This window comes from Macaca fascicularis, chromosome 7 (assembly GCF_037993035.2).
Source record: "Macaca fascicularis isolate 582-1 chromosome 7, T2T-MFA8v1.1".
Lineage (NCBI taxonomy): Eukaryota > Metazoa > Chordata > Mammalia > Primates > Cercopithecidae > Macaca > Macaca fascicularis.
Window position 1 is genome coordinate 72,355,124 of NC_088381.1, and position 14,776 is coordinate 72,369,899.

General features: G+C 43.3%; 1 protein-coding gene across 13 annotated transcripts in view; it reads right to left on the reverse strand.

Annotated features, from left to right (window-relative positions):
* NTRK3 (neurotrophic receptor tyrosine kinase 3) overlaps window positions 1-14,776 on the reverse strand; it is a 387,811-nt gene that overhangs the window by 27,604 nt on the left and 345,431 nt on the right. For 5 of the 13 annotated variants that reach the window (XM_045395950.3, XM_045395949.3, XM_065548378.2 and 2 more), the window contains one exon: window positions 6,182-6,256. The exons of the other annotated variants lie outside the window; for them this stretch is intronic. In XM_045395950.3, the coding sequence (XP_045251885.2) occupies window positions 6,182-6,256 (75 nt within the window). The remainder of the gene's footprint in view (window positions 1-6,181; window positions 6,257-14,776) is intronic. 13 annotated transcript variants of the gene reach the window in all.

The following is a 14,776-nucleotide window of genomic DNA, read 5'->3' on the forward strand; positions in this document are numbered from 1 at the left end:
ATAATTTCTCACCTCGTCAGCTGGGCTCCGGATGGCAAGGCCTCCCTGATGAGGACAAGTCTTCATTACTGAACATCTAGGTCCCAGATAATCTGTTCAACTGCGGCAGCATTTATCATCATAATTTTCAAAATTCATTAGCCTTGATTGTTTGGAAATCTTTCCCATTAACATCTCTTTCTCTAAGTTCATAGTCTTGGGCCGACAAAGAGAGAGGCAGAGAATGATGACGAAATTACAGAAAGAAGTCAGAGTAGAGATTAGAAGGAAGAAGGGAGAGAAGTAACAGGCTCTACATGGTGACATTACTTAGGTCTTAGAATGAAGCCAACACTAGAAATAATTCCTAAACCTGGAAAACAAAAATTTTATTATAAAGACAGTACATTGCCTTCTTGCTTAAGGTAGAGAGTTTTCTGTCGCAGCTGAAAAAATCCTGAGAAAACACTAGAAAATTCGACTCTCCAGTTAGTTTCTATTTCTAGAAATAAAATGTCTATTTCTAGAAATGAACCAAAGAGAAAAGATTCAGAGACATCCCAGAGGCCCATGAAAAAACTGACATGCCCAGCTAGGATGAAACTACAATAAGCCTCCTTTCACCCTGACTCCCCCTTTCTCCTTCCCCACCCTACATGCCTGCACCCATATGCCAGAGCTTTACTGGCCATAAAGCCTCACAGGACACAGTTCACAATGTGGGCTCTGAGACCGGTGTCTGAACTAAAAGCTTTCCTTGGAGGGCTGCATTTGCCCCGGTGCCAGGATTCTTCAGCCGGATGCATCTGCCTGGAGGCTGCCTCAGACATCTACTTTCCATTAGGGCTAGCCACAAGTGGCAGGAAGAGAGGAGGCAGCACTAATCAGAGGAACTAGCTAAGGCTCAAGAGAGGTGGGCACCAGCCCAGAAATAGCAGAACCCACATCATCGCCAGACAGGAGGCGGTGTCACAATTCTCGTAGTCATATGAATTTCTCATGAGTCATTTGTCCCAAAAGAATTGCGGAAGCAAAGGGACTTGACCAACTTTGAAGATAAGATGCATACCAAGAAGTCCCATCACGAGACTAGGATAACATTCTCAGTGAGTGGTCCTGGATGGCACAACCAGAAAGATTCCCTCCCCTCCTCCATCATCTTCCCTTTAGCTCCCACAACTCCTTCCCTTGAAGACCTGAGCCCCACTCCATTCCAGGCACCTCTTATCATCCTGTTCTAGGGGCTTGCTCTGCTTTGAGACACTGTATTTCTTCAGATCATCAGAAAGCAAAATGCTAAGGCAACTGAGAGTTCAAAGATTAGTTACTATTTAATGGGCAGATTTCTTATCTCTGGATAAATCTCCAGTTAAGAACCCAGAGGACTGGGACTAAGAACAGACAACCAAACTCCCTGAACTAATGAAGACATGTGATACCATATACATTCACAGGCATCTTCCACAGGGGACTGTATTAGTTTTCCCCAAAAGGCCAGTCTTAATGATTTTGGATCACAAGAGTTGGGATAGCAAAGAAAAGGGGGGAAACCACATTCCACAATTTCAAAACTGTTAAACCACATTGGTGTTTGACTTTGGGAAAGTCCTAGTGGGTTTCAGAATACTCTCTAGCTTATAGCTAACTTCACCGCAACCAGACCCTCTTCACAACCTCAGTGATGGCTGGAAAACACTCACATGCCAAGAGGGGTGAAAAAAGCTTGTCTTATGCTCTCCTTGTGTACCCTGGACATGGAAATGAACAGGTATCTGTCCTCAGGTTCCTTAGAAATACCAACTTTGTTTGGATGAGGAGATATCCCGGCATGCTGCTTTAAAGGACCTATGACCAAGACATGCCCAGCTAGAATGAATCTACAATAAGCTTTTTCTTTTTTTTTTCTTTTTGTTTGAGACGCCAGGCTGGAGTGCAGTGGCGCCATCTCAGCTCACTGCAACCTCTGCCTCTGGGGTTCAAGTGATTCTCCTGCCTCAGCCTCCCAAGTAGCTGGGATTACAGGCACGTGCCACCATGCCTGACTAATTTCTTTTCTTTTTTTTTTTTTTTTTTTTTTGTATTTTAGTAGAGACGGGGTTTTACCATGTTGGACATGATGGTCTTGATCTCCTGACCTCATGATCCGTCTGCCTCAACCTCCCAAAGTGCTGGGATTATAGGCATGAGCCACCACTCCTGGCCACAATAAGCCTTTTTATATGGGCCTCTGGGATCTCTTGGCATCTTTTTTCTTAGGTTCATCTCACCCCTGAAATCCCAGCATGCTGCTGTAAAGGGGGATGTGTCTACGACCAAGTCTCTAAGCAGATTCCCAGACTGAGGCACACTCATGACCAGGTGCCCTTGCAGACTTGTGTCTAAGGCATGGGTATTATTCTTTTAAGCTTCAGCTAAGCCCTTCTGGATTAAGACATATCTTGTATGTGTGAGTGGCAGGGCAGCCCATATGTAACCAGAAAAAGAATGACTATCCTTGTCAGTTTGAAATATAACCAGGCACTTCTCATCTTTACCCTGATTCCCAGCTGGGACTCCACAGAGCACACAGATGAAGAAGGGAGAAGTCAACTGTGTTGAGATGAGTTAACATTTTAGAAGAAAAGCTAATTTGCTTGCTTATTTGTTTTTACCAGAGGGAGAACTCAAGTAAGTGAAAGTGGAGTATCCTATGGAGGAAGATGAATGATGCTTTCCTCCTCAGCCCTCAAGTATCAAAATGATGGGGGAAACTAGACAAGGGTTCCTAAGTGATAAAGAACCAAAACGTGATGAGGTAACCCTACCCAATAGTTAGAAGACCACAGCAAGGGACATTCCAGTGCTTGGAGTATATTTCTGTGATGGTAACAATGTAATGAAAAAGAAAATCCTTGCCAAATGACAAGAGTAATGGCCTCTCTCTACCCCTATGACACATGTTGTGAAACTAAGAGACATTGCCTTGACATGCATTGAGACCCTGGGATAAATATGCTCTAAAACTCCAAGGAAAGTACAGCATCACAGGTAGAAATTTTCTCCTTTATCACAAAAGGAAAACTGGAGAGGGTTATGGGCATCCCAAAATAATTCTTTGTTGTAACAGGTCTCTCTTGTGCATCTAAATGGTGATTTGCTTGACACAACCTTATCAGGAGGTTACCATATTATGTGTAAAACAACAGGCTACCTATTTTTTTTTCTGGGAAATATATGAAAGTATACCACAAATAAATGCAACGTTACACAGTGATATTGAGGTTAAATATAACCATCATATCTGAGATGTGGTCCAGAGACATCCTATTTCTTGCTAATAGCATCCTAAGACCGGATGAGGTCAGTCTGTGGATTCCATTCACAAAGGTAGACAGGAAATTTGGGATTATCTTCAAATTCAACTCTTCGCCCAAACCCCTGTCGAAAAACCTTTGTTCAGTCTCAGCACTCTGCATGCATTCTCCCCACCTCTATTATCTATACACAGACACCATGCATGGTCCCTCCTTCCAACGTGCGTGAGCCCCAGGAACCCTGACTCACTGAAGTTAAGCCTCCTCTCAGTTGAGGAGAGAAGACACACAGGAAGATTTACTCTCATGCCCCCAAAATTTTCCATGCCAATCCCCATTTCCAGTGACAACACACAAAAAAAGCAGCAGTAGTTGCTGTGCCTTCATGCGCAATCAGCAAAGACATGGACAACCACCCCAACACATCTACTGCTCCTGATCCAGCCATGCAAATCAGCCTACACATGGGACATTCATGTCACACAGTGAGTCCTTTTCTTACTTCTACTTCCTGTCAACTGGTATCTGTGGAAAGATGCTGAGGCTGATAAAGGCAGAATTTCAGACATAATTCAACCTGGATTTAGATCCTGGCTCCACCATTTTCTATTTCTGAGCTTAAACATCAGTGTTCTTATCCCCAAAGTGGAACTATAATAATGTCTTCATGAGAACAGCATAAATTAAACAAATTAATTTACTCAAAGCCCCTATCAAACTGCCTGGCTAGAGCAGGTATTCAGCAGATGTAAACTGTCCTCCCATTACCCCACAGAAAGGCAGATGGGAGAAGGAAGGGCCCTATGATGCTCTGAATGGCCCGCACAAGTCAGAGATTAAGGGACTTTCTACAAAGATGCTCCCCAAATAGATGAATCCACAGCCACTGATGCCATCTCAGTGATGCCAGAGGGAGATGAAACCTGTGCTGACCATCAAGCAGACAAGGTATCCGTCCAATGCCACAGCCACCTGGTTTTCTCTCTTTGCTTTCTGTCATTATGAAGTTTGTGAGTATTTCTTTATTTGGACTCAGAATTTTCAGATATGATTTCATCCATGCAGTAAGGTTTAGCTGAGCCATGAAAGCCCTCCTTGGAGAAACTAAATAAACTAAAATATATCGTATTCTTTAAGCAATGCAATTGTTTTGACATCCCTACCTAAACTGCACACACACACAACACTAACTACCACCACCAACACCACTACTATTACTACCAACATGTACTTCTTTTTCTCCTCTCTGCTTTACTTCTCTTTTAAGAACCTATCACTCTTAAATTTACTATAGACTTTATCTTTATTTTTTTAAGTCCCTCAGTAAGCGCAGTGATTTTTGTCTATTTTATTCATAGTTGAATCGCTGGCACCAACAATAACTCAGGATACATGGATAAAATGACTGTATGCCCCAATTTACCAAGAAAGGTCTAAATTTATGCCTGTAGCTCCTATTTAATTAATAATAGCTTCCCTTTTCATTCTCAGAAGGGTCCAACTTTAGACAATCAAACACACACAGTAGATTAATATTAAATATTTGTTGAAATTAATTAATAAATTTGACAAATTTGATATTTTAATGCAACCTGTCAGTTCCTAAAACCAAGAGTTTGAACCTGATGTGACTCAAATACATATAATATTCTAAAAGCATAAGAGATTGATTAATCTTCTATAATGGTTCTGCTTGCAAAATTCTCATAAGGCTGCCAAGCATGTTTGCTTTGATATACCCTAGCTATACACAGTTGTTCGTACTGAAAATCTTAAACTTTCATGCTGTTATTAGGAGCAGTGTCAAGAAGAGAAACCTATAAAACTGATCCTGAGAGAACCTGGGAGGCTATGCTTAATTTACCTCCCTAACCAAATTAGGAGAGAAATGAATGAAATTGTAAAAGCCTTCCTTCCCATGCACCTGTCCATGAGACTGCAGTATCAGGAGAATACTGTATATTAGAAATCAGAAGCTTCTTACTTCAGAACTCACTTAACTACCGCACGCCTTGTCAGTGTTTGGAAGCAGCCTCTGGCCTGTGGAAAGCCTCTCAAGATGGCAAGCAGGACTTGTATCTTCTTAGTCTGGGCTGGATCTTTAAGGCTGAGTAGGTGAATTCTGTGGTTTTGTTTTCCCAAGTGAACCACTTCCCAAATAGAAGAAAAGAGCCCCCAAGCAAAAAGTGGAAGGAAACCATCCAATGCAGTCTGACGATCAAGGCAAGACAGATGGAACTTCGACTGACTCTGCAGTATGTCCATCTCCCTGCCAGAAATTACCATAGAAATTAAAATGGGGAGGGCAAAAGCCTCCCTGCAAGCACTGGGGGATCTGACTCAGTCATGGAGGATCTGTAATGACCATCCTGAGCATCAGGTCTGTTAGACCACGCTTCATCTGAGGTCAACGGGGAGACCTCCAGTTCTTAGACCCTCTAGTCTGTGCACTTAGAGCATTCTTATGTCCTTATAAGGAGTCTCCTGTGGAGTGTAGGCACCCAAAGTGTACTCAAAACTCAAGGTCACACCTCCTGAAATGCAAGAAAGCAGCCAAACCATCGTCCATGCAGAGCCTCCAGCCTCCACCACACGCACAGGTCTGGACAGAAGCCCTGGCAGCCATGTCAACTCCGGTGGCTCTCCCGGCTGTGCATCTAATTTTAGCAGATTATGGCCCGCCACCCCCCACCATGCTGTCTCCCCATGAGACATCCCAAGCACATCAACGGCTTTGGCAGGAAACTTCCATGGAAGTTAAATGATGCCCCACAGTGGGAGGCAAGGAAAGAGAGGTTGGAAGCAGGCCCCGGCCCATGGAAGTGCCTCTCCAAAGCCTGCAAGCTGTCAGTCTGTGTGTGGACTGCCTTGCCCAGCCCCCTGGTCCCAGAAATCAAATCCAGACTCACTGTGGAAGCTGCCGTTGCTGCTAGCCTCTGCCGCTGCCACGCCACGCTGAACAGGCCCTTCTGGCATGGCCCTTCCTGACAGTGAATGAGGGGCGAGAGCGGGGGCGGAGGGGGAGAAAGAAGAAAAGGGATGAAGGGAAAGGAAGGAAGCATGGGAGGATGAAAGGAGGGAGGATTAGGAAGGCAGGGGGATCTTTAACTGAATGGCGTGTCTCTCCTGGGCACGGCCTCAAACATTTGCCCTGCGTCATTAGGGAGGACAGCAGAAGACCGTAGCAACCCACCTTCAAGACCCTCACTCTGGAGTCTGCCCAGAAATGCAATGCACTCGGGGCTCAGCCAGCACATCATAACGCCACTTCCAGCACGTGACACCCAGCTGTCTTCCTCTGTGGGACACCAAGACACAATGGGCTTCCCTCCACGGGCTTGGTTCTACTCCCAGCAGGAGCCTCCCAGCCAACCTACTGCTTGGAGAGAAAGTGGGTTCTATCTAGAATCTTCAATCCCTTAGGTCAAAGAAACAGCACTTTCTCCAAAGCTTCTGAGAGAATTATTTTTCTTAGTGTGTCCCACAGAAAATCCCTGAATTCACCACTGCTTTTATGGATACCCAGATTCCCTCTCCTTTCCTTCCTGATTTGGAAAGGTTAGCTCACTGAATGTCACCAGCGTGGAGCCTCAGCCCTCCTCCTCCTTGCTGTCCACGGAGTTAGCATTTGTGTTCTCCATCACCACTAAGGAAAAAAGCCCCAAAGCAAGGCCTTTCCCTTGAAAGGCCTCTTGAGAAGTAACAGGAGCGGGGTGTGGGAGGAGGGACTCACAGTAACTTAGCAATGGCATTTCTCAAGTGTTTCCAAGTCAAGGACTGTGTGCAAGAGACAAGAGACACAGTCCCTGCTCTCAATCAATTCAGAGGCAGAGAAGCAGCACTGGAATGACCTGGAGGAGAAGCAGGTTCATGAAGCGACACATCCCTGTGCACAAACTCATAGGGTGAGGCTGAAAAGATCATCCAGTGAAGACAATGAAATGGGGATTGCTGGGTGCTGATGGCAGGGAGGGATGAACAGGGAGAAAGAATGAAGAGAGAGGTGAAAGAAAGGACAGATGGGCAGTTGGGAAGAGGAGGTGTGATGGACTGAACTGTGTGCCCCCCAACACATGCTTATTATGGGGAAGTCCTAACCCCAAGTTCTTCAGAATATGACTGTATTTGGAGAGAGATCCTTAAAAGAAGTAATTAAGGTTCAATGTGGTCTGTAGGGTGGGCCCTAATCCAATAGGACTGGGGTCCTTATAAGAAGAGATTAGGACACAAACCACACAGATGGGTGACCACGTGGGGACACAGTGAGCAGGCAGCCATGTGCAAGACACAGAGCGAGGCCTCAGAACGAATGAACCCTGTTGGCACCTTGATCTTGAACTTAGAGCCTCCAGAACAGTGAGAAAATCAGATTCTGTTGTTGAAGCCCTCAGTCAATGGAGCACTGCTATGGCAGCCCGAACAAATGAACACAGAGGGCCTCATGCAAAGGTGGAAATGAGCAACTGGCACTGGGTCACCAGGGACAGACTGGCTGGGGTGGAGCCAAGGGGGCCTTCTTGTGGAGGGTGGGAAAGGAGACTGGCAGGGGCTTGAGGACCTAGTAGGCCAGGGCAAGAAATTTATATTTTGGTGAAATGAAGATTTACTCACTCAAGGCTCCAAAGAAACAGGAGGGATAAGGAAGTTTGAGGACCCCTGGGGGAAGAGCTCCAAGCCTGAAGGTGTGTGCATAGATTCAGGTTTTGGACTGACCAGGCATGGACCAGGGCAGCTCCTGCCAACATGCAAAGAAAAAGTGGCACTGAGGTGCTATAAGGAAAGACACAGCAGGCTGGTGATAAAGAGACAGGTTCAGAAATGACTCCCCTTTGGGAAGCTCCCAAAAGAGTTTTCACGGATGCTAATGGTTGCTGAGGTGCTAGCACTCAGAGAAGCAGGAGGAGGCCATGGTGAGTTTTATTTAAAACATGCCATGCTTCAATCTCCAGTGAACTCTCCAGGGGAGGCTTACAGATTAAGCAATCAAAGAGAGAAGAAGTGGAGGCTGCAAATGTAAATTTCAAACAGATTCTGTGTAAAAGTAAAAAGGGGTTATAACCATGTGAGTGCATGAGGTTTGCAAAGCAGATGTCTAAAATAGCAGCACCCAAACTTAAAACGAGAGGAAGGAGAGAAACCAATGGAACAGGGAAAGAATGACCAGGCATGGTTATAACTTGTGGAACAAAGCATTACTGAGGCATTCAACAAGAATACTATGCAGCATTGGCAGTTGCAGGGGGTGTGGGGGAAAGGGGAAATTATTAATCATGTCATTCAACAGTAGTTCAGGAAGGGTTAGACTTGAAGTAAGAAATTTAAATTTGGTCGTGAGAGATAATTAGTGACCCCAGAACTGCAGATTCAATTCAGTGGTAAGACCAGAAGCCCAAAAAATTAAGACAGAAGATGAAAAGTACTTATTTCAGTACTCAGACAGACAAAGTTAGAAGGGACAGAAAGGTCAAATGAAGATTTTTCTTTAATGTAGGATGGATTGTGGATTTTTAGAGTTGAAAGGAGGGAGAAATGCCTCAAGAAAGCCTTCAGAGCAAGATAAACACAGTCACAGGGAGAGACAAGAGACAGGGCAGGTGACAGGTATTGAGGTGTGAGTGAAGTGGGAAAGGATTCAGACTGTGAATGTGTAGATATGCAAAGGGTGGATTTGGTCTAATATTTCATAGCATCACGAAAATATATATTTGACACAGTTCCTGTCACATGCATAATTATGAGTCCTTAAATTGCTCTACCACTTTGCCCTTATCTAAGCAATCTCTGTTGTAGAGTTGGCTTTTAGGATCTCAGAATTAGAGAAAAGCAAAACTTTGAGATCATCTACTGAAACCTCATGTCTAGCACAGGCATCTGTATAATGTGGTTCTATGTATTTTCTGGAAACCCACTGGGAATGGAGAACCCACTATCTTGTAGGATGGTCTGTTCCATTTTCACACAATAAGAGTAACTTCCTGCAGCACCGTCCTTCACCACCCTTGAGTGTAAACTATCTCTAGAGTTTTCCAATCTTGCCACCCCTGTGGGTAAGGAACATGTTGTAGAGTCCACTCATTGCACCAAAATAATGGAGGACAACCCCTCCATACATCTCTGTACTGAAACCCGGCTTTGTGATCTCTGATTGTTCCAAATTAGGGTCCTTGAGCATTTTTCCAGATCAGTCATTCACTGAGAAGAACACTTGTCTCCTTGTTTATGTCATTTAATAAACATTTATGAAATTGAAATGTCTACCATATATCATGTACAGTCCTAGGTACAAGGGTTATATAATTGGTGAAATAAGGCATGAATACTTCCCTTAAAGAACTTCTAAGCTACTGTGAGTGAATATGTGTCAACCAAAGTTCTTGAGAATACATTTTCACAACAAACATTAAAACAATTACTTCTTGCAACACATTTCAAGGCAATAGGACAATACTCCTCAACGCTGAGTACCACCTCCTTGCTTCTAATATTCCTTCCTCGCCCTTCAGTTTCACTGAATCTGTGTTACATTTTACAGACAACAATCACCTCAAATCACATTGCTACTGTTTGCTTTAAGGTTATACTAGAGAGCCCAAAGTATCTAAATTAAAGTATCTTTGCTTGCCATGTTGACTAGGCTTGGGTCACCCTGTTTTCCTCCTTTGTCTTGAATGGCCTTGCCACAAAGCCTTATTAGAAAAATAAATCATGGAACTCAATTATTACAAGCTGACACTTCTACTTAACCTCATGGAGACTGCGCTTTACTGGTGTGCTCTCTAAACATTCTATTCACAAGTAAACTCTCATCCCCTGAAAAACCTAACTTAACCAGAACAACAAATCCAATTCCACCCCTCATTTATTGTACAGTCTGGGGAATGATCACTAATCTCTCTGAGCTTTAATTTACTTGTCTGTAAATAGGGGGAATCATGCCAGCCTGTTGACCTCATAGCACTTTGATGGTGATTAGAGAGGAGCACTGAATTCACAAGAAGGGAGACCAATGTCCTTGTCTTCACTCTACCACTAACCAGATGCGTGATCTTGAGGAACATCTGCTCACTCTCTCTCTCTCTCTGGCTGGCAATCAATGTATTCATCTATCAAATAAGTGGGTTTGAAAGATGACCTCCAACTTCATTTCTAGTCAGGATTTCACAAGATTGCCAGTGTAGATGCTTGCCCAAATTTCTTATAAAACAGTTGGGTGGAGTAATAAAAATGCATTGACCATATCCAAAGAATCTTGATAATTGAATCAATGTCTGCTTGGGAGCAGAACTCTAGCAGCAAACCCTGGTCTTGGGCTGTTCGACTTTCCAAAAAGTAAAAAACATATATGTTTCAAGATCCTGCTGGTACATGATAAAAGTTGGCTCAGAGATGATGGCATAGAGCTGGCAGGGAAAGCTGCATCTAGACTACCAAACACCTTGGCAGTGTGTAATAGGGAATCAAATCTACCCAGAAACAAGGCACTTTTGCTATATACAAGTTGTAAGAAAAGAAGAAAAAACCCAGCTATTTAGTTGAAATGTGAGGGAAAGGCCAGTAGAAAATAATTCAGAATTTGGGGAAGCTAGTCTCATTTATGTGATGGGTAAATTAGCCCCAGTAATGCAGATCCACTTGGCAAACCCCTTTCTCTGAATACGATCCTTCAACACAGGTGCATTCAAACTCAAAACCTATGTCACATTAGAATCCCTCCACTTGTGTGAATCCAAGGTTAGAGCATGCCTAACAGGGTCCAGCGGAATCCCTGAATTTAGAGCACTGCTCACGATGACATGTGTCAAAACAGGACACACGTGCCACCAATCCTCTTTTCTACTTTCATGGCAGATGTCACCAGCTGATCACCACTTTTTCACTGATCCTAGATGCAGCCACCAAATTCTTCTCATCCCTCCACTCTGGGCAATCTCCACCAGTCAATCAGAACAGGCACTTGGAATCTATTAATAGTTACCCTTCCTGGGGCATATAATACTAGGTATCAAGGCAATAAGATTTGCAAGCAACAAAAGGACTCATTTTTAGGTGTGAAGGCAATTCAGTGACATGGAAAGCATTAGGGGCTATAATAAAGTGGCTCCCAAACATTTGGAAATGAAGAAAATATAATTGGCCTCTTTACGATCAGCAGAAAACGAATGAAAACATGGATGTATATCCAAGGTTGTCTGAAAAATCTTGAGGATCTTAGGCTATCATGGCTGCATTGTGCCCTGATTGACGCAGATGAAGAAATAATATATCTCTCAGAAGGGGCACTGGCTGGTCCCGGAGACCTGGGAAAGAGTGAGCCTTGGAATTGGATGGTGGAGATGTTGATCCCTTCCTGGCTCCGGACAAGGGAGAGAGGAGGATTCAGGCAAAAGACATGGAGTATTTCTCAACCTGCTGAGAAGCCAGGAACACTGTTGTTAGGCTTTCTTAGCTGGATGTCATTGATTATTTGACTCTTCTAACATCCTTGCTCTGATTTTTTCCTCTTTAAGCAACTTTCGCATTATGATCCGGCTTCCCACATAGACTAGCTTACTGAGAACAAATGCTTTGATTCTATGGCCTTTGAATAATGTGATTCTCTGTGTGCATTAATAAATTTCCTTTTGGTGCTAACTCCATTCTTATGGGTATTTTAATTATTGTGAGACCTTCTCCAGTCCCCTGCACTGATAAGCAGATGTCAGATGTCAGATATCAGGGCCATTGGCAGGGAATCAGATCCAGCTGGCTTTCCCTTAGTGATACCAGTGCATCTTTCAGATACACATACTCAGAGTCCCCACATACTGACCATTGGTGCCCAGTGAGTGGGGACTCATGAGGATTCATGTAAGAAGATTTAGGTAAGTGGGGACATTATTCTTTTCCCATTACAAACATCTAATATAGTATTACATATTTTTTAATTAAGTAACTTTCATTAAGCACTTTTACTGTAGAAATCACTGTGCTAAAAGTGGGTGAGCTCTTTTGCCTTCAAGGGAACTTATGCTTTAGTAAAGTATTGAACAGACATGTACACAAGTGTCTCAGGATGTGAAAAAAATAAATACAAAGATCAGGAAGTTGTGGATTGACCCACTGGGTAAGGAAATGACCAACTACAAGAACAAACTGGGCCACAAATCAAAGTTCCAAGCTGGCTGAAGAGGCTGGAGAGCATGACTCAATGGAGGAAGGCAACCAAGGTTGTCATGATGATTGGCAGAGTTGGAGAGCTGGAGTACAGAACACCCCCTACCAGTCAACTTGGGGACATTGATGGATTCAATTTCTTTTTCCAGGGTGTACATAGTTATTTACTAAGCCCAGACTATAATGGTGATAATAGTGGTGGCTATGGTAGTGGTGATGGTGTTGGTGGTATTGGTAATGATGTCAGTGATGGTGGCGTTGGTGATGGTGATAATGTTGGTGATGGTGGTGGTGGTGATGGTATTGGTGATGATGCTGGTGATGGGGGGGGTGGTGATGGTGGTGGTGGTGGTGACAAAACCACCAGCACTCAAACCAACAGTTTACAAAGCACTTGCATATCCATTATGCATAAGCACATACACTTGCATATTTCATGTTGTGCATAATAATAAGCAATAACCATCATATAACCAATGAAAGGAGAAAGGAGGTAGGGTTGGACTTAAGCCAGTCTTTTCTCTATCCCCAAGGCTCCAGGGCAGGTGCATCACCCTAAGCTCTCCCTCTGGGATGATGAGGGGCAGCACACACTAAGGACATCTGGAGAACGAGGCTTTAATTCTGAAGACATTTGTCTACTGCAGAATTCATGGTCCACAGTTAGAAAAATCAGCTCCTGGTTGTATCTGCTAACTCCACAATAGAAAAGCTCTTCTGCAGATGCCTAAAAGTGTTTTCTCTTTCCTCCTGGGCCTCCAACAGATCAACTCAAATGTCTAAACCAGTCCTGGAGGAGTGGGTGGCTTTTTTTAATTTTAAAGTTCCCTAAATTCTCTTGAGTAGGCTCTTCTCCTCTCTAATTTTAGCATCCAGCACTAAAGATCCATCATAGAGAAAACCTTGGCTTGTAACTTAAAATGGTTTAAAATTTCTGGTATATAATTTCTACCTTATTCTTTTACATAGAATAATAGCCATCTATTGGGTGCCTAAGGGGTACTGGCAATTTGAATACTTATCTTATTTAATGTGCACAAAAAAAGAAATTGTTCTTTTTTTTTTTTTTTTTTTTTCAGATGAGGAATCTAAGTCTTAGTGAATTTAAGTAAATTTTCTAAGGCCAAATAGCTCTCAGCAGAAGCTCAGTGATTCAATTGAATATCTGCCTCACTGCAATGTCAGGTGGTGCTCGGCCCACCTGCTCTGGGGCTATCAACTTTCCTACCTCCAACTTTGCTCTTTGGGATTAGCAAAGCCTAGAAAAAAACAACCAAGAGTAAAAACTTTGCTGGAAGTTCTGAATTTCAGATGCTTTATATTGACCCAGTCCTCTGATTCCTCCTCCTCCTTCTGTTTAGACACAGACAGGTCACAAAATCTTGGGCTTTGAGGATTATGAGAGAAATACAATTCCCTACCAGGAGGAAGTCAAGGGAACACAACATTCTCTTTACATGCAAATATCTTAATTACAGCTGGTAAAGAAGATATTTGCATGGAAATTTATGTATCTTTATATGTTATATATTCAGTTTGTCTCAGGAAAAAAAAAAAAAAAAAGGCCTTTTGCACTTGAGGAAGGAAAAGGAGATCCTGTTATGATACATCCATAAGGGCCCTCCACAGGAGTAGAGAGATGTGAATGACTCAACACCAGATTCAATGGTCTCCTTCAGCCTTTTCCTCTCCTTTCCTGAGGATAGAATCCAATATAAGCATGCTTTAAGGTCTCAGAATTTTCTTATGGCGTATCTTCCCCATCTTTTTTCCCTAGTGTCAGTCCTCATGCCTGCACCACCTTCACTGACAGAAGAAAATAACTGGATTTCTAAACTGCACAGAGAAGAGACTAAGTTTAGGAGATAACTGGAAACCACTCTCAGAGATAAGTTATTATTTTTTGGCAGGATTAGGGGGCTAAAGATTTTTATTCCACTGGTCCTCCACCAGTCAAGATACAACCAATGCAAAAAATATAACCAATTACCTATGAAAAGCACAAGGCTTTTTTTTTTTTTTTCTTAAGACAGAGTCTCGCTCTGTTGCTCAGGGTGGAGTGCAGTGGCGTAATCTCGGCTCACTGCAACCTCTGCCTCCCGGGTTCAAGTGATTCTTCTGACTCAGCCTCCCAAGCATGTGGGACTACAGGCATGCACCATCATGCCCAGCTAATTTTTCATATTTTCAGTAGAGACAAGGTTTCGCCATGTTGGCCAAGCTGGTCTCAAACTCCTAACTTCAATTGATCTCTCTGCCTGGGCCACCCAAAGTGCTGGGATTACAGATGTGAACCACTGCAACTGGTCACAAGGCTATTTTGGTCACACTGAGGTTCTTCGTAGTTTTTC